Source organism: Ovis aries, chromosome 5 (assembly GCF_016772045.2).
Source record: "Ovis aries strain OAR_USU_Benz2616 breed Rambouillet chromosome 5, ARS-UI_Ramb_v3.0, whole genome shotgun sequence".
Taxonomy (NCBI): domain Eukaryota; kingdom Metazoa; phylum Chordata; class Mammalia; order Artiodactyla; family Bovidae; genus Ovis; species Ovis aries.
In genome coordinates this window covers 15140194-15160754 of record NC_056058.1, presented here as the reverse complement: position 1 = coordinate 15160754, position 20561 = coordinate 15140194, and the positions used below count along the sequence as shown (strand labels likewise).

The 20561-nt window shown below is 41.4% G+C and overlaps 1 protein-coding gene across 2 annotated transcripts in view; it reads left to right on the top strand.

The window, feature by feature from the left end:
* Positions 1 to 20561, top strand: part of LOC101106326 (adhesion G protein-coupled receptor E3-like) — a 142939-nt gene that overhangs the window by 33375 nt on the left and 89003 nt on the right. Inside the window, exons 12-19 of one of the 2 annotated variants that reach the window (XM_042250060.2) lie at positions 2169 to 2327; positions 3920 to 4114; positions 6782 to 7017; positions 8901 to 8967; positions 13545 to 13636; positions 14904 to 15084; positions 16858 to 16953; positions 18241 to 19202. The exons of the other annotated variant lie outside the window; for it this stretch is intronic. Coding sequence (XP_042105994.1) covers positions 2169 to 2327; positions 3920 to 4114; positions 6782 to 7017; positions 8901 to 8967; positions 13545 to 13636; positions 14904 to 15084; positions 16858 to 16953; positions 18241 to 18291 — 1077 coding nt within the window. The 3' untranslated portion in view covers positions 18292 to 19202. Of the gene's footprint in view, positions 1 to 2168; positions 2328 to 3919; positions 4115 to 6781; positions 7018 to 8900; positions 8968 to 13544; positions 13637 to 14903; positions 15085 to 16857; positions 16954 to 18240; positions 19203 to 20561 lie in introns of those variants that run through there. 2 annotated transcript variants of the gene reach the window in all.

The following is a 20561-nucleotide window of genomic DNA, read 5'->3' as shown; positions in this document are numbered from 1 at the left end:
AGTCTTTCTTCAAAGAATCATTCATTTAACCAACTCAGTTTGCTTTTGAAATCACTGCAAAGATCTGTTTCTTTGAGATTTCAATCGGTTTGCTTCTTTTTTAATGTTCTCTTTGGTTGCCTTGATAAGAAACCAAGGCAATGAATAAATTAATAAATAATTTTTAAAAAATCAGGTGAGAGCTTCCCTGGGGGCTCCACGGCAAATAATTCACCTGCCAATGCAAGAGACATGGGTTTGATCCTTGGCCCGGGAAGATCCCACGTGCCTCAGGGCAACTAAGCTTGTGTGCCACGATTACTGGTCTGCGTGCTCTAGAGCCCTCAGGCTGCAATGATGAACCCACGTGTTGCAACTGCTGAAGCCCACGTGCCCTGGAGCCCGCGCTCAGCAACAAGAGAAGCCAGTCATCACAGTGAGAAGCCCGTGCACCACAGCTAGAGAGTAGGCCCTGCTCTCTGAAACTAGAGAAAATGCTGCACAGCAATGAAGACCCAGCGCATCCAAAAATAAATAAATAAATAAAAATTTTAAGTCAGGTGAAAGTTGTTTTTTTTTTTTAATATTAGGATTTCGTTTCTGACCCCAGAATTGAAACTTGAGCCTCTAATTAATTGAAGAAGAAGTTGCAAATACATTCTCTGGTCTTCCAGTTCTAAGTAAAAGATACTTAATATAACAAAGCCTATAGTGAATATGGTATCATGCACTTCAAAATTTGTTAAGAGGGTAGATCTCATAGTCAGTGTTCTTACCACAAAAACAAACAAACAATCAAACAAAAAAGCAGAAACAAAGGGACGCAGGAAACTTCAGGAAGTGTTGGGTTTGTTTTGTTACTTTGATGGTGGTAATGGTGTCACAGGTGTTTGCATATATCCAAATTAATCATGTTTCACGTAGTGTGTTGTGTGTTCAGTCGTGTCTGACTCTTACGGCCCCATGGATTGTAGCCCGCCAGACTCCTCTGTCCATGGGATTCTCCAGGCAAGAACACTGGAGTGGGTTGCCATTTTCTACCCCAGGGAGTCTTCCCAACCCAGGGATTGAATCCATGTCTCTTGCGTCTCCTGCCTTAGCAGGCGGATTTTTTACCTTTGTATATCAATTATACCTCAGTAAAGCCATAAAAAAGGAAAAACTGAATCCCATGATTTTTAAAACACATTAAAAATTGTCCTCACAGATATTTAATATACTTCCCCATGCTGTATAGTAGGACCCTGTTGTTTATATATTGTAAATGTATAGTTTGCATCTATGAATGCCAAACTCCCAGTCCATCCCTCATCCCTCCACCCACCACAACCACAAGTGTGTTCTCTATGTCTCTGAGTCCGTTTCTGTGTAAACAAAATTTTGCGATTATTGTAAATGGAAAGTACATTTAAATTGTATAAAAAATTAAAAAACAAAAACTTTAATATAACAAATTTTATTGGAGTATAGTTGATTTAGAATGCCGTGTTGGTTTCAAGTATACAATATAGTGGGCTTCCCAGGTGACTCAGTGGTAAGAATCTGCCTGCAAGTGCAGGAGACGAAGGAGGCTCGGGCTTGTTCCCTGGGTCGGGAAGATTCCCTGGAGGAAGAAAAGGTAACTCACTCCATTATTCTTGCCTGGAAAATTCCATGGACAGAGGATCCTGGTTGGACACAACTAAGCATGCATGCATTCATAAAATATGGTAATTCAGTATTTTTGCATATTATATTCCATTATAGGTTATTACAAAATAATGGGGATAGTTTCCTGTGCTATATAGTAAATTGTAGTTGCTTATCTCTTTTATAGATATGAGTTTGTATCTGTTAATCCCATACTCCTAATTTGTCTCTCCCCTCTTCCTTATCCCCTTTGCTCATCATAAGTTTGTTTTCTATGTCTGTGAGTCTGTTTCTGTTTTGTATATTCCATTCATCTGTTTTATTTTTTAGATTCCACATATAGGAAATAATATAAGTATTTGTCTTTATCTGCCTGACATTTTACTAAGCATAATATCCTTTAGGCCTATCTGTGTTACAAATGGCATTATTTCATTTTTTTATGGTTGAACAGTATTTCATTGTGTGTAAGCATGCATGCAAGTGTGTGTGTGCATGTATGTGTGGGAAGCGTCAGATTTTAAATGATAGTGTCTCATGAAGAGCAATTTTCTTTCCAGATGATAGGGGAAAGCAAAAAGTCTCTTTGTGTCTACTGGGATGAGCTGGTCTGGTCTAATGAAGGGTGCCACGTGACCTTTTCTGACGGAGCTCGAACTGTATGCAGCTGCAGCCATCTGTCCACCTTTGCTGTCCTCATGGCCTCAGTTGAGCTGAAGGTACATGTGTAAACACGCATGACGCTGAAAGTCAGCTCTGCTGCAGGGTGGTGCTGGGGTGGAAGGCAGGGATCTTCAAAAAGAAGATGAAAAAATATGAGCAGAGGAACAGCTATGTATCTTCCTCTCTTCTTCCTCTTTTTCTTTTCATTTTTTAAAATTCAAGGATAATGCTTTACAATGCTGTGTTAGTTTCTGCCATACACCAACATAAGTATGTGTGTGTGTGTTTGTGTGTGTGTGTGTATGTACACTCCCTTCCCTTTTGAGTCTCCCTCTTACTGAACCCCCATCCCACCCTGTTAAGTCATCACAGAGTACTGAGCAGAACTCCCTGTGCTACTGAGCATCTTCCAGCTAGCTATTTATTTCACACATGGTAGTGTGCTTGTTTCAGTGCTACCTGAGAAGCCACAGTGTATATGCTCCAATGCAACTCTCTCAACTCGTCCCACCCTCTCCTTTCCCCACTGTGAACACAAGTCCTTTCTCTACGTCTCCATTCCCGCCCCGCAAATAGATTCATCGGTACTGTTTTTCAGGAAGATTCCCCTGGAGAAGGAAATGGCAACCCACTCCAGTATCCTTGCCTGGAGAAACCCTTGGACAGAGGAGCCTGGCTGGCTATGGTCCATGGGGTCTCAAAGAGGCAGACACGACTAAGTGACTAACCCTTTCTATATACACATTAATATAACTTTCTCTTTTTCATGTTAAAAATATACAACCCTTTTAGGAGGTGTATAGTGGTATCTCACTGTGGCTTTAACGTATACGACCCTGATGACTAGTGGCATGGAGCTTTTTTTCATGTTTTCATGGGGTAGAACTTGTGACTGAAACAACCCTTATATCTGGGAAACCTAGTCATCCAAAACCACTGCATTCAGCCTTTAGGAATTTCTGGTGGATTTCTTCACATGCAGTCCTGTAGCAACCACATGTTCCTTCTGTGCTCTGTTAAAATTGAAATAGTTCTGTCTCATCTCTTTTGGGAAGAACTTGAGTTAATGTTGCCTCTTTGTTGTGCAAACTTGGCTCTCCAATGAGATCAAGAAAAGTTACAATTTTGTTGATTATCATTGTCTTACTGTTGGGATGAGAGTCATATTTCATTGTGATTTTCTAATCTTTTTAAAAAATTAATTATTTCCTTTCAGATGCCTGGGTCTTCACTGCTGCACGTGGGCTTTCTCTATCTGTGGCAATCAGGGCTACTCTCTAGTTGTGGTGACGAGGCTTCTCATTGTGATGGCTTCTCTTGTTGCAGAGGAGCACACCAATGGGCTCTAGGGCACGTGGGCTTCGCCAGTTGCAGCAGGTGGGCTCAGTAGTTGTGGCACCCGGGCTTGGTTGCCCCACAGCATGTGGGACCTTGCCAGACCAGGGATGAAACACTTGTCCCCTAAACTGGTAGGCCAATTCTTCACCAGTGGACTACGAGGGAAGTTCAGCTTGGCCACTATCGATCTGTTCAGTTTCTCACAAGGAAATTAACACCATGCATTGAGGGTTCTAAGACCTGGATTATTGGGAACCACAGCCTCCAAAACAAAAACCAGTCTGAGCCTCTTTTCTCCTGCTGCATCTAGGAGGATCCCGTGCTGACCATGATCACCTATGTGGGGCTGAGCCTCTCTCTGCTCTGCCTCTTCCTGGCGGCCCTCACCTTCCTCCTGTGTCGATCCATCCAGAACACCAGCACCTCCCTCCACCTGCAGCTCTCCATCTGCCTCTTCCTGGCCTACCTCCTCTTCCTCACAGGCATCAAACGGACAGAGCCCAAGGTAGGAGAATTAGCCAAAATTCTTTCTTACTAATTTTTTATTTTAGCCACACTACATGACTTGTAGGATGTTAGTTCCCCAACAAAAGATTGAATCTAAGCCCACAACAGTGAAAGTGCCAATTCCTAAACTGGAGTGCCAGGGAATTCCCTTCTTTTTTTAAAACAGCTTTTTCTTTAATTTTTATTGCTGTATGTTTGCTTTACAAGGTAGTGCTAATTCCTGCTGTATAGCAAAATGATTCAGTCACACATATACATATATCCCTCCCTTTTGGGCTTCCTTCTCATTCAGGCCACCAGAGTGCTTTAAGGAGAGTTCCCTGAGCTATACAGTAGGCTCTCATTAGTTATCTATTTTATACATAGTATCAATAGCATAATTCATACATATATAGTTTGCCCTTTTTAAATGTACATGTCAGTGGCTTTCAGTATATTCATGGAACTGTGTATTCCCTTGGGTAATTTATTACTCGTTACACGTTCATATCCACAAATTACATCAGCCTTATCATCCCAACCCCTACCTCTGTCTCCTGGCAATCAGGTTTTTACTCTTTTCTTTTTTCATGAATCTGAGATTTTTCGATTCCACAAATAAAAGATTATACAGTACTTGTCTCTGTCTGACAATCTCCTGAGCATAGCTCAAGATTCAATCATGTTTTTTCAGAAGGCAGGAATCGTCCTTTCTCATGGATAGGTAGTACATTAGATATGCTGTTGGAAAATTCCATAGACAGACGAACTTGGTATTACCTAAGTCTATAATAGATATAGATATGCTGTTGTTTAGTCACTAAGTTGTGTCTGACACTTCTGCAAGCCCATGGACCATAGTCCACCAGCCTCTTCTGTCCATTTGATTTCCCAGGTAAGAATACTAGAGTAGGTTGCCATTTCCTTCTCCAGGGGATCTTCCCGACACAGGGATCAAACCCACATCTCCTGCATTGGCAGGTGGGGTCTTTACCTCTGAGCCACCAGGGAAGCCCAGATATAGAGACAGAGATATAAAACTATCACCTTGATCAAGATATAGAACATGCCCCAAACTCAGAGTTTTCTTCATGTCCCTTCCCCCAGTTAATTGTCAATTTAAAAACCTACAGACTGAATGAACGATGCACAGTGGTGCTGGGTCCTGAGGGTCACTGATGTGTGATTCCCAGCTAGCAGGTTTGATATCAAGCAATGTTTCATGCAACAGCATCTCCAAGGAGTGAGGGGTAGAAACCAGGAAGTGAATGGAGTTTTGCAAAGATTGAGAGGTTGATAGAAAGACTCAGGACATGATTCCTAAGAGAGGAGGGTTTTATTCATCGTGAAAAGAGAGTCAGTGGTCCAGAAGAGATCATGAGAGGTGTAGAGGAAACCCAGTTCCCCTCAGACAATGGACAGCGGTCACTGTTCTCTTGAAATGTGTGGAAAGCAGTGTCCTCAAACAAAAGCCAGGTTATACTTTAATCAAAGACACGGGGTGGGGGCAAACATTTCCCTGGTGGTCCAGTGGTTAAACTCCACACTTTCAGTGCAGGGAGCATGGGTTTGATCCCTGGTCAAGTAACTAAGATTCCACATGCTGCGTTGTGCAACCTAAAGAGAGGGGAAAAGATTTTTTCAAGTTCCAGTTTTCCTAAAGACATGGAGGGAACACTCAGTGAATATGAAGAAGGGTGGGGGAAGGTTTGCTTACTATGGAAAATGTCATTCAGGGCAGATGCTTTGATAGTGGAGGAAACCATGAGCTGTTGGCTCAAAAGAGAAAACTATGAGGCTTTATGGGGATCATTCATGTACCCAACATATATGCCACACAGACCAAAGTGACTTTAGTTCTGGGCAGTGACCAAGATGGAAGAGACGGTGATCACGGCAGGACAAGCAGGCTACAAGCTTTCTATGAGGATTAATTTCATCCTCAGAAGGGGAAAGGGGGCAGGGAGGTGGTTAAGGGTTCTTGGGATGGAGACAGCCCTGGCCAGCACCAGCTTCATCTGACTCAAAGAAGTCTAGCATCCATTAGCCAACAGGCAAAGGGCTATCTGATTTCTGCAGTCCTTAACACACTTTGAATATTGTCTTCTTCCATTTTAAGCTAGACAAAGATCTCTTTGAACTTTAGTTAGCTAGTTAGCTATTTTTGGCCATGCTGGGTCTTCACTGCTGCGAGCTTTACCTAGTTGCAGTGAGCGGGGGCTACACCTCCTTGCAGTACATGGACTTCTCACTGCGATTGCTTCTCTTGTTTCAGAGCATGTGCTTTAGTGCTCATGCTCAACTACTGGTCTTCACTAGTTGTGGTGTTTGGGCTTAGTTGCCGCATGGCATGTGGAATCTTGCCAGACAAGAGATCAAACCTGTGTCCCCTGCATTGGCAGATGGATTTTAAGCCCTGGACCACCAGGGAAGTCCCCCATTGAACTTTAAACATGATACATTTCAGTTTTTCTTGGGTGGCCCAAGTGACACCCTGCCAAGGCATGGGAATAGACAAGGGGAACCATCCATCTGTTTGGAGACATGACTCTAAGAGAAGAAGGACATGTGAAGAAGGCTAAGGAGCATCTCTCACCAAAGTTACCCAGAGACAACCCTGGTGAAGAGCAGACGGTGAGATCATTGCACCCAGGAAACATTCCAGTGGCCCCCCTCTCCCCTCCAGGTGCTGTGCAAGGTCATCGCCGGTGTACTGCATTACCTCTACTTGGCCGCCTTCACCTGGATGTTCCTCGAAGGGCTGCACCTCTTCCTCACTGTCAGGAACCTCAGGGTGGCCAACTACACCAGCGCAGGCAGATTCAAGAAGAGGTTCATGTACCCTGTAGGCTACGGGGTCCCAGCAGTGATTGTGACTGTGTCTGCAGCGATCAACCCCCAAGGATACGGCACCACTAAGCAGTGAGTCCAGTGCTGAAAATGTGCTGTCGGGGACGTGGGTACACACCTGTTTCCTTGGGAAACTGAGGGTGGAAGGAAGGGTTGAGTAGGGCATGACAGGCTGAGAACAAAGATGCTGAACATTTATTTCTCCAGCCCCTGGGGCGAAGCGTTTCATATATACCATTTCTCATGTTTATCAAAACATCCCTAGAGGAAAGTGCTCCAATTGTTCCCATTTTGTATACTAAGCAAACTGAGGCTTAGAGAAAAAAGGTGAACGACAAGTGTAAAGTAACACAGACAGTAAACTGGAAGGAGCATGAATTTTTATTTTTATATAAATGTCTATATTTATATTTTTTTGGGGGGGGGGCATATCTTTTTTTTTTTTTTTTAGTTTTTATTTTTTAAATTTTAAAATCTTTAATTCTTACATGCATTCCCAAACATGAACCCCCCTCCCACCTCCCTCCCCATAAATGTCACATATTTATAGATCTTTACTACTTCTATTCCTGAAAGTACTAACTGGTTTTATAAAAAATAATATTCTAATAAAGAACCTCTGCAATACCACTAAGCCCAGTATATTAGTCAGTCATGTCCAACTATGCACCCCCATGGACTGCGACCCACTAGGCTCCTCTGTCCATGGAATTTTCCAGGCAAGAATACTGGAGGGGATTCCCATTTGCTACTCCGAAGTATCTTCCCAACCTAGAGTTTGAACCCGTGTCTCCTGCTTTGGCAGGTGGAGTCTTTACCAACTGCACCACTTGAGAAACCCTTATATATGTATAAATATAAATATACATATTTATTTATGTATTTATGTATACATAAATATTTATAAATATATAAATAAATATATATTTTTATTAAAATGGGATCATGATAAAGATACTGCATGTAATTTGTTTATTCCCTTAATACTCTCCAGGCCAGAATACTGGAGTGGGTAGCCTTTCCCTTCTCCAGGGGATCTTCCCAACCCAGGGATCAAACCCAGGCCTCCCACATTGCACGCAGATTCTTTACCAGCTGAACCACAAGGGAAACCCAAGAACACTTGAGTGGGTTGCCTAACCTTTCTCCAGTGGATCTTCCTGACTTAGGAATTGAACCAGGGTCTCCTGCATTGCAGGTGGATTCTTTACCAATTGAGCTATCAGGGAAACCCAATATATATTTTATACATATAAATATATATTTTTTTATAAAAATGGGATCATCATAAAGGTTCTGCATGTAATTTGTTTATTCCCTTAATAATATGTAGTGGACTTTTTCTACATCAATAATACAGATATACATCATCATTTAATGTGGTACATTGTATATTCTTACCAACTTTTAAAAATTAACCTCTAAGTGATAGACATTTGAAATTCTTTACAAATCTTTGCTGTCATAACCAAATGCTTCCATAAACTTCAAGGAGCATGAATTCTAGACTTGATTACCTGGTTCCAAATTCAAGGTTCCTCACTTACTAGCCTGGTGACTCTGAGGACAGTTAAATTCTTTCCTAGGTTTTCTCACCTGTAAAAGAAAGACAGTAATACTCTCTACTTCCAAGTATTAGAATGGTGCCTGGCACAAGTAAATGCTATATGCATGCTCAGCCGCTTCAGTTGTATCCAACTCTTTGTGACCCTATAGACTGTAGCCCACCAGGCTCCTCTGTCCATGGGTTTCTCTAGAATACTGGAGTGGGCTGCCATACCCTTCTCCAGGGGCTCTTCCCCACCCAGGGATTGGACCCACATCTCCTGCATCTCCTTGCATAGAAGATGGATTCTTTACCAGTGAGCCACTGGGAAGCCCAAAAAGTCATATATAAATATTCTCTACTGCAGATCACTTTTTAAATGCTGCCACTGTTGCTTTCTGTTTTTCAGTTGCTGGATCAACATAGAGAAAGGATTTATCTTCAGTTTCTTAGGACCCATATCAGCAGTCATCTTGGTAGGTTTATAGTGTGTGTGTGTATCTGTCTCAGGTGCCATGTGTGTATAGAGTATGTGTGTGTGGTATGTAGTATTCAACTTAATTTGAAGATCAAGAGAGGTACTATTTTTTATTTTTTATTGCAGTTTAGCTGATTTACAATGTTTTGTTTGTTTCAAGTGTACAGTAAAGAGATTCAGCCATATATATATATGTATATATATATATAATGGAAAAGAATCTGGAAAAGTATATATCTATGGATACTTTTATATATATATATATGTCTTTTTATATATATAGAATAATATATTTTTCAGATTCTTTTTCATTATAGGTTATATCAAAGAATTGAATATAGTTCCCTATGCTATACAGTAGGTCATTATTGTTTACCTGTTCGTATATAGTAATGTGTATACGTTACTTCCAACCTCCTAATTCATCCTTCTCCCCACTTTCCCTTTGGTAACCATAGTTTGTTTTCTGTTTGTCGGTCTATTTCTCTTTTGTATTTAAATTCATTTGTGTATTGTTTTCAGATCTCACATATGAGCAGGAGCATATGATATTTGTCTTTCTCTGACTTCGCTTCACTTAGTATGATAATCTCTGGTTGTAACCATGTTGCTGCAAATGGCATCTTTCACTCTTTTCATGACTGATTAAGATCCCATTGTGTATATGTACCACATCTTTACCCGTTCCTCTGCTTATGGACATTTAGGTTGCTTCCATGTCTTGGATCCTATAAATAGAGCTGCAGTGAACATTGGGGAGCATGTATCTTTTCAAAGTATGGCTTTCTCTGGATACATGCTCAGGAGTGGGACTGCTGAATCATATAGTAGTTCTAGTTTTACTCTTTTAAAGAATCTCTGTACTGATCTCCATCCCAGTTTTACAAATTTACATTCCTACCAATAATGTAGGAGGGCAAACTAGGTACTATTTTAACATTCTTTGTTTCCTTTTAATAGCAGATGTTTGAGCATATTTATTTATTTAAAAATTTTTGAGCATATTTTTGCCACCAAAAAGTCTACAAACAATAAATGCTGCAGAGGGTGTGGAGAAAAGGGAACACTTTTACACTGTTGGTAGGAATGCAAACTAGCACAGCCACTGTGGAGAACAGTGTGAAGATTCCTCAAAAAACTGGAGATAGAACTGCCATACTACCCAGCAATCCCACTGCTGGGCATACACACCGAGGAAACCAGAGTCAAAAGAGACACATGTACCCCAATGTTCATTGCAGCGCTGTTTACAATTGCTCGGACATTGAAGCAACCTAGATATCCATTGGCAGACAAATGGAAAAGGAAGTTGTGGTACATATACACAATGGAATATTACTCAGCTATAAAAAAGAATGCATTTGAGTCAGTTCTAACAAGTGGGTGAAACTGGAGTCTATTATATAGAGTTTTTTTTTTTTTTTTTTTTTTTTTTACAGGATAGTATACATGTTAGAATGCCATTTATTTATTTTTATTTATTTATTTTTTTTTTAGTTTTTTATTTTTTAAATTTTAAAATCTTTAATTCTTACATGCATTCCCAAACATGAACCCTCCTCCCACCTCCCTCCCCATAACATCTTTCTGGGTCATCCCCATGCACCAGCCCCAAGCATGCTGCATCCTGAGTCAGACATAGACTGGCGATTCAATTCACATGATAGTATACATGTTAGAATGTCATTCTCCCAAATCATCCCACCCTCTCCCTCTCCCTCTGAGTCCAAAAGTCCGTTATACACATATTATATAGAGTGAAGTAAGTCAGAAAGAGAAACACCAATACAGTATATTAATGCATATATATGGACTTTAGGAAGACAGTAACAACAACCCTATATGCATGGCAGCAAAAGAGGCACAGTTGTAAAGAACAGACATTTGGACTATGTGGGAGAAGGCGACAGGGGGATGATTTGAGAGAATAGCATTGAAACATGTATATTACCATATGTAAACAGATGACCAGTGCAAGTGTGATGCAAGAAGCAGGGGACTCAAAGACAGTGCACTGGAACAGCCCAGAAGGGATGGTGTGGGGAGGAAGCTGGGAGGGGCTTCAGGATGTGGGGACACATGTGCACGTATGGTTGATTCATGTTGATGTATGGCAAAAACCACCACAATATTGTACAGTAACTAGCCACCAGTTAAATTAATTTTTAATGATAAAATTAAAATTTTTTTAATTTTTATTTTTACTTCATTTTACTTTACGTCACTGTATTGGTTTTGACATACCTTGACATGAATCCACCACGGGTGTACATGAGCTCCCAAACATGAACCCCGCTCCCACCTCCCACCCCACATCATCCCTCTGGATCATCCCTGTGCACCAGCCCCAAGCATCCTGCATCCTGCATCGAACATAGACTGGCGATTCGTTTCCTACATGATAGTATACATGTTTCAATGCCATTCTCCCAAATCATCCCACCCTCTCCCTCTCCCTCAGAGTCCAAAAGTCCGCTCTACACATCTATGTCTCTTTTGCTGTCTTGCATACAGGGTCATCATTACCATCTTTCTAAATTCCATATATATGTGTTAGTATACTGTATTGGTGTTTTTCTTTCTGGCTTATTTCACTCTGTATAATCGGCTCCAGGAAAAAAATTTTGAGCACATTTAAATGCTGATGAATAGAGAAGAAATCATCCTTGTATCTCTAATATCTAGCATACCATGCATACTTAATATACATTTGTTGAATAAACAAATGAGTGGGTGTATAAAATTATAATTGTGAATATGATAGAATTGTGTGATTTGGAAGTGATTTCACCAAGTGTTCTTAAATCTTCTCAATTTTTATGTTTGTTCAACTCAAGATATAGTCTGATGATTAGTCAGTTTAAGCTAAAGTGTGCTACAGTGACAAAGAATTCCCAATGTCTCAATGGCTCGACAGAGCAAATATGTTTTTGTGTGCTACTTTTGCAAAGTCCAGTGTGGATCAAGAGGCTCTTCCCCATGTGAGATTCAGCTTCACTTTTTTTATGACTGTGCTGGGTCTTCATTGCTTTGTGCAGGCTTTCACTAGTTGTGGTGAGTGGGGGCTACTCTTTCCTGGGTGCTCACGTTTCTCACTGAGGTGGCTTCTCTTGTTGTGGACCACAGGCTCTAGGCATGAGGGCTTCAGAAGTTGCAGCACATGGACTCAATAGTTCTCGCACATGAACTTAGTTGCTCCAAGGCATGTGGGATCTTCCCAGACCAGGGATTGAACTCATATCTCCTGCATTGGTAGGCAGATTATTAGCTCCTGTGGCACCAGGGGAGTCTTCAGCTTTTTTTTTATGATTCTATTATTTTGACACATGACCTCACTGGTTGTTGCTGGAGGGGAAGACAGTTGAAGACTGTGTAGGATTCAGGCATATGTCACTGCAACCAACATCTCATCCACTAGAATTCAGCCACATGCCACAGACTATCTGAAATGAGCCTGGAAAATATCTGCCTATGGCCCATATGTGTAAGGAAAGGCATTGATGGAGACACCACACTGCATTGTGTTTGTGCCACCTGACCACCCATGCATGTTCTTTGGTGATGTTGTACAAGTATCCCCAGTCTGCTCCAAAGGAATTGCGACATATATATTTTTTAACTTTTGGGCTGTGCTATGAGGCATGTGGGATCCTAGTACCTGACCAGGGATGGAACCTGCATCCCCTGCATTGGAAGCATGGAGTCTTAACCACTAGACCACCAGGGAAGTCCCCAAGTTTCAACATATTCTAACTATAAAATCTCATACCTTTCCCATGATCTTCAGTGCTTTCTAGTTTGACTCTCTATTTTTTTCCTTAGGGGATACTTGCCTTGCGATGTTGCACAGCAAAGTGCATGAGCTATAGCATGTACCATGTTAGTCACTCAGTCATGTCCAACTCTTTGCAACTCCATAGGCCATGGCCCACTAGGCTCTTCTGTCCATGGAATTCTCCAGGCAAGATCACTAGAGTGGGTTGGCATTCCCTTCTCCAAGGGATCTTCCTGACCCAGGGATCAAACCCTGGTTTCCCGCACTGCAGGCAGATTCTTTACTTTCTGAGCCATCACATATATCCCCTCTCTCATGGCCCTCTTTCCCACCCACCCCCATCTCACCCCTCTAGGTCATCATAGAACACCCAGCCAGGCTCCCACTAGCTATCTGTAGCTATCTACACATGGCATCTTTACACATGGCAGTACACATACGTCAGAGAAAACCATTAAAAAATTGAAATGACAGCCCTCAGAATGGGAGAAAATATTGGCAAACAAAGCAACTTACAAGGAATGAATCTCCAAAATATACAAACAGCTCATAAAACTCAATATGAGAAGAAACACACCCAATCAAAAAATGGGCAGACCTATGTAGACATTCCTCCAAAGACACACAGATGGCCAAGAGACACATGAAAAGATGCTGAACATCATGAACTATCAGAGAAATGCAGATCAAAACTACAATGAGTTGTTCACCTCACACGGGTCAGAATGGCCATCATTAAAAGAAAAAAAAATGACTCTGTATATTGGCCCACAATTAGTATCTTATTTTTTTTCTTTCAGATAAACTTAATCTTCTATTCAATAACCTTGTGGATTTTGAGAGATCGACTTTCTTCCCTCAATAAAGATGTGTCCAAGATACAAAACACAAGGTAAAACGGGTTTAGACAGTTTAATGGGCTTAGAATAGGTTGTAGTTCTAAAGGACTGCTTTTTCAAGCATGCATACATGCTCAGTTACTAAGTGGTGTCCAACGCTTTGTGACCTCATGGACAGTAGCCCACCAGGCTCCTCTATCCATGGGGTTTCCCAGACAAGAATACTGGAGTGGGTTGCTATTTCCTCCCCCAGGGGATCGTCCCAACCCAGGGATCAAATCCAAATCTCCTGCATCAGCAGGCAGATTGTTTACCTACTGAGTCTCCTGGGAAGCCCCTAAACAGTCATCTGTAGACAGTTGCCTGCCATGTTTGGAACCACTGTCAAATGAGAATCACCCTTAAAATCATATGTATTTGAAACCTTGAAATTAATGAGAAGATTCATAGAACCAGAAAGTAGAATTGATGTTGCCAAGGGATGAGAGTATGAAGAAATGGGTACTTACTGTTTAATGGATACAGTTTCAGTTTTTTGGGGTGAAAAAAAAGCTCAGTAGAAAGATAGTGTTGCTGGTAGTACAACAATGTGAATGTATTTAATGCCTATGAACTGTATGTTTAAATACAGTTGTAGTAAATTTTGTGTTATGTGTATTCTGCTGCATCAAAATAAGTAATGGTAAAATACCATTCCTGGAGAAGGAAATGATAACCCACACTAGCATTCTTGCCTGGGAAATCCCATGGACACAGGAGCCTGGTGGGCTACAGTCCATTGGGTCACAAGAGTTGGACATGACTTAGCAACTAAACAACCACCACCACCGCAAAATATCATTCCAGTTATAAACATTCATATTAGAGGAAAACACCCATGGAATAAACTCATGTTCATCTATTAAAGTTTTTACAATGAAAATGATAGCATTACTTCCAAATATCACACTCTCAACCACAGTTTCTCCAAGTCCATCTTGGCTTGAGAAAAGTTCACCAGTAACTGGAGAGAACAGGCTTTCCAGGTGGCTCAGTGGTAAAGAATCTGCCTGCCAATACAGGAGATCTAGGCTCAGTCCCTGGGTCAGGAAGATCCCCTGGAAAAGGAAATGGCAACTCACTCCAGTATTCTTGCCTGGAAAATCCCATGGACAGAGGAGCCTGGAGGCTACAGTCCATGGGGTTGCAAAGAGTCAGATATGACTTAGCAACTAAATAACAACAACTGGAGAGGAAGGCAGATGGGGCCTGAAGACAGGACACCATACTATTCAAGAGAGAAGGTGGTGAGTTGGTGACTGTCCTTCTTGGTGTTAACAGGATGCTGACATTTAAAGCCATTGCTCAGCTCTTCCTCTTGGGCTGTTCCTGGTGCCTTGGCTTCTTTCTTGCTGAACTGATAAAGGAACCCCTCAGAACCATCATCGCCTATGCTTTCACCATCACCAATGTCCTGCAGGGAGTCTACATCTTCCTGGTCCACTGCCTCCTCAACCAGCAGGTAATAGGACCCATCCTGTCTTCTTCCCAGCTCCCAGCTGGGGTCCTCTCATGCATTTACCTGGCTAGCCCTTCTCTCCCACGTGATGCTCTCCTGCCTGATGTGTTCCCATTTTCCCCAAGCCTACCATTCTCCACTGAGTCCGAGAGTTCAAGCCCCTGTTTGTAGAAGCATTTTTTATGTATCTGTAGGGTGAGCTGAGTTCCACATCTTACCACTCCACCATCTTGATTCCCCTTTGGGAGTTCAAGTCTCCGTTTTCCAATTTTCCAGTTTCCCAACTCATGAATCTGTAATGAGTATTGGATGGTAGCGTCCCCGTTCTTCTCAGATCACAAATATGGGGGTCTGACAGCAGCAAAACAGTGGTTTCCATTTCTTACTATTCATATTATATGTTAACGATTATTACTTGCTTGGCTCTGGGGGATCCAGGGGCTGCTTTCTGAACAGTGAAGAAATCAGAAATTGGAAACAACATAATTAGACATGAATAACCAACTGTGATTTGCACCGTGGGGAAAACTGTTAGGGAGATATTAAACTACCAAGTAGGGCTTCTTTAGACTTGACGGTGAGGGGCTTAAGGTGGGTAGGAGACAACCAGCCAAAGAAAGGAAGTAAAGCTGATGTGGAAATCCTTGCCAGTTCCAGAACCCAAAGATGTGTAGCAAGGGCAGTGCTCTGAGTGTAGGAGAATGTGGTGGTAATGATGATCCAGGTGCCAGCATTGGCCAGACCACATAAACTTTTTAAACAGTGATTTTGCACTGCATTTTGACTTGATAAATAGATAGAGATTGCTAGGTTTCACTCCAGTGGGGTTGGATGGATCTCAGAGAGACATGTAGTCAGGTGTAAATGTAAGAGTTGAACCATAAAGAAGGCTGAGCACTGAAGAATTGATGCTTCAAACTGTGGTGCTGGAGAAGACTCTTGAGAGTCCTTTGGACAGCAAGGAGATCAAACCAGTCAATTCTAAAGGAAATCAACCCTGAATATACATTGGAACTGATATACATTGGGCTGATGCTGAAGCTGAAGCTCCAATACTTTGGCACCTGAGGCAAAAAGCCAACTCATTGGAAGACCATGATACTGGGAAAGATTGAGGGCAGGGGGAGAAAGGGGCAACAGAGGATGTGATAGTTGGATGGCATCATCGACTCAATGGATGTAAGTTTGAGCAAATCCCAGGAGATACTGAAGGACAGGGAAACCTGATGTGCTGCAGTCCATGGGGTCTCAAAGAGTGGGATAAGACTTAGCAACTGAACATCAACAACATTGAGAGGAGGAAGCAGTTCTCAGTGGTTACAGAAAACTGCTCATGCTCTTAAGGATAATATAAATGCTGTGTTATCATTAGCATAAAGATGCATAGGCTGATCCACAAATAATATCTCTGTAATCACTCATAGGGGCCTCCCTGGTGGATCAGATGATAAAGAATCTGCCAGCAATGCAGGAGACCTGGGGTTGATCCCTCTGCTGGGAAGACCCCCCTGGAGATGGGTATGGCAATCCACTCCAGTATTCTTGCCTGAAGAATTCCATGGACAGAGGAACCCAGTGGGCTATAGTACATGGGGTCACAAAGAGCTGGACATGACTGAGGGACTAACACACAGTCACTCATAGATCAATCTATCTGATATAGCCTCTATGGACCATCTGCAAATAAAAATGGGGGAAAGTACAATTTTTGGTAGCATCCGTGCATATAGCCAGAAAGCATTAAAATGCAAGATTTTTGTTTACCTTCTTTTTCAGGTGCGAGATGAGTACGTAAAGTGGCTTAGGAGGATGAATAAAAAGACAGAGTCTGACAGCTACATCCTTTCCAGCTCTACCAGCCAAACCCACATGGTAAGACGATTTCCTCTCCTAGTCCATGCTGTTTCCTTATTTGAATTATTCTCTTCAAACCAGCCAGCAGTTGGGCCCACCCCTCCCCCAATAGTGTGACTGGACCACACATTGATTCTTGGTACAGGAACCTGTTAGCATCTCTGTCTCAGCTTGCTGTGCAATATCTGACACCGAGCATCTCTAGGGTGGGGTAATAGCATACTCACCCACATAGAATCTGCACAGTGAAAGATTTTGCTTTTCTGGGATTATTGGTTTCTGAGTGCAAGGGCTTTCCTGGTGGCTCAGTGGTAAAGAACCTGCCTGCCAAAGCAGGAGATGCAGCTTAGATCCCCGGCTCAGGAAGATCCCCTGGAGAAGGAAATGGCAAACCACTCCAGTATCCTCGCCTGGGAAATCCCATGGACACAGGAGCCTGGCAGGCTATATAGTCCATGGGGTCCCAAAAGAGCTGGACACAATTTAGCAACTAAATAACAACAGCAATCTGAGTCCAAACCTTTGAGTTACAAAACATGAATGAAACTCTTTCTTAAAAAAAAAAAAAAGAAAGAAACTCTTTCTTATTTATGTTATAGTGTAACTAAGATATCCTTGTTCATGAGTTCCACAAGTTGCCAAACAGGTGTTTCACTGCTGATATGCTCAGAGCTTTAACCAGGCCTATGCTTTGTAAACCTTCAAAGAGGCCACAGAACACGAGACTTGCCAAACATCTTAAGCCAGGATTTTTTTGTTTTTGTTTTTGTTTTTTTTTTCCTGCAGAAAACGTCTTTACATTTTGTAGAACACTGGTGTTTGTTTTTTTTTTTTTAAGACATAATTTAAGGATTGTAGGCATAGGCAAAATAGTACTTGAAGAAAGTGATAGACATTACAAAACACTTTTCTTCTTTTACTTGATAATGATGAAGGAAAATGAATGGAGGGATAAATAAGATGAGTTTAGGTGAGATGTAAGAGTATGAGACCTTGGTTTTAGACCTACTTCTGAAATTAATTTGGATGTGAATTTGAGGTCAGTCTCCTCATGGGTGAGTTAAGGGGGCCAGACTTCATCATCTTATGCTTACTTTCATATCTTTAACTTTCTAAGATACAAAAAACAAAGTTAAGTACATTAAGCCTGGAAGAAAAACACTCAGACTTGCCCGGGGATCCATGCTTCAATATGAATTTCATCTTTTTGTCAGGAAATTCCCATCAAATGATTTCAAAAATTACTTTCAGGAATATTTCAGCATTAATTATATTTCTGTCTCTCCCACAAATCCACACATGGAGATGGAGAAGTCATCCAACTTTTTGGAGAAAAGAAGCAATACTTCAGTCTGAATATGACAAGTTCTTCCACATCATCCTCTCAATCACCCTGGAGAAAGAATTAGCCATATGACTCGATCATCCATGAGAACTGATTTATCCTACAGGAGAATTGTTGGCAGAATGTATGCTTAGGTTGAATAATATTTTGTGCAGTGTTGCAGTGTTATTTGCAAATAATTAAGAATAATATTTTCAATTATTTTACACAGAGACATGTAGATCTTAATTCGGGTGAGTTTCCAAATGTATATACATGCATTTGTTGTTGTTTAGTTTCTAAGTTGTGTCCAACTCTTTGCAACCCCATGGACTGTAGCCTACCAGGCTCCTCCATCCATGGAATTTCCCAGGCAAGAATAATAGTGTGGATTGCCATTTCCTTCCCCAGAAAATCTTCCCAACCCAGTTTTGAACCCAAATCTCCTGCTTGTATATCTCTCAACTGTATCAATCAAATCAAGATATGGACTATTTGATCTACCTTATGACCCAGCAATCCCACTGCTGACAGTTGAAAGAGACACATGTACCCCAATGTTCATTGCAGCACTGTTTATAATAGCCAGGACATGGAAACAACCTAGATGTCCATCAGTGAATGGATAAGAAAGCTGTGGTACATATACACAATGGGTATTACTCAGAATTCATTTGAATCAGTTCTGATGAGATGGATGAAACTTTATACCCAGACACCAATACAGTATACTAACACATATATGGAATTTAGGAAGATGGCAATTCCACAGATGCTTCTCAGTGGGATGATTTGGGAGAATGACATTCTAACATGTATACTATCATGTGAATTGAATCGCCAGTCTATGTCTGATGCAGCATGCTTGGGGCTGGTGCATATGACTGTTATGGGGTTTCATGTTTGGGAATGCATGTAAGAATTAAAGATTTAAATTAAAAAAGGATATGGACTATTTGCATTATTCCCGAAAGTTCCCACATAATCCTTTCAATCATTTATCCCCAGTCTTCCACCCCAGAAACAATTATTCTGATTTCTATAGCAACAGATTAATTCTGTCAGTTCTTAAAACCTATATACATGGAATAATACACTATGTACTCCTGGTATCTGCCATGTTTCTCTCATCATGATTTTAGAATTCATCCATTTCACGCATATGTTGCTAGTCTGTGCCTCTTTATTGCTAAGTGCCATCTCACACTATTGTATATCACAATTTGTTTACCCATGTTCCTATTGATATCTATTTTAATTATTTCCATTTTTCTCCATGAATAAAGATGCCATGATCATTCTAATATATTTGTGTGTGTGTGTGTGTGTGTGTGTGTGTGTGGCCACATGTCTCATTTTTCTTGGGTAAATAACCTTGGGTGTAATTGCTAGGTCATATGTTAATGATCCACTTTAAAAGAAACTGACAAAACTCTAAAATGTTTGCAATAGTTTACAATAACCCAGGAATATTGAAGAGTTTCACTTCCTCCACTTTCTGATCAACACTTGATATTATCAGTACTTTGACTTTTAGCCATTTGCATGGGGAAAAGAGGTATTTCATTGTGGTTTTTAAAATGTTGAGCACCTTTTCTTGTGTTTCTTTTCCGTTTGCATGTCACCTCTCATTAAACGTTCAAGGATTGTTTGCAGGAATTGAGCATGTATGATGCATATGAGTCTTTGTCAGGTACATGAATTCAGATCATTTTCATTTTCTTAACTGCAGTATAGTTGATTTTGTTGTTGTTGTTATAGTCGCTCAGTCCTTTCTGACTCTGACCCCATGGACTGTAGTCTGCCAGGCTCCTCTGTCCATGGGATTTCCCAGGCAAGAATACTGGAGTAGGTTGCCATTTCCATCTCCAGGGGATCTTCCCAACCCAGGGATCGTACCTATGTCTCCTGTATTGGCAGGCAGATTCTTTACCACTGAGCCACCAGGGAATCCCCACTGTATACCAAAGTGAGTATTTTTCCTAGACTGTGGATGGTGTCATCCTTTAGGTAGTGTCTTTGCTCTGTTTTTAGCTCTCTCTGCAATGTGGATTTGGTCCTAACAAGACAGCAGAGCTATTGTCTTTGCAAACGTTATAATGCAGTATCTCCTTGCTGTCCAAGGGAGTCTCAAGCATCTTCTCCAGTACCACAATTCAAAAGCATCAGACACCATTAGGATGATGATTTCATGGAGTCTAGGAAAAGCCCCAGCCACATCTGGCTCTGGGTCTAACTCCTCTGAATCTAGCTCAACCTCCCATTGAGGCAGCAGCTGCCAGTGTACCAGGGGGAAGATCCA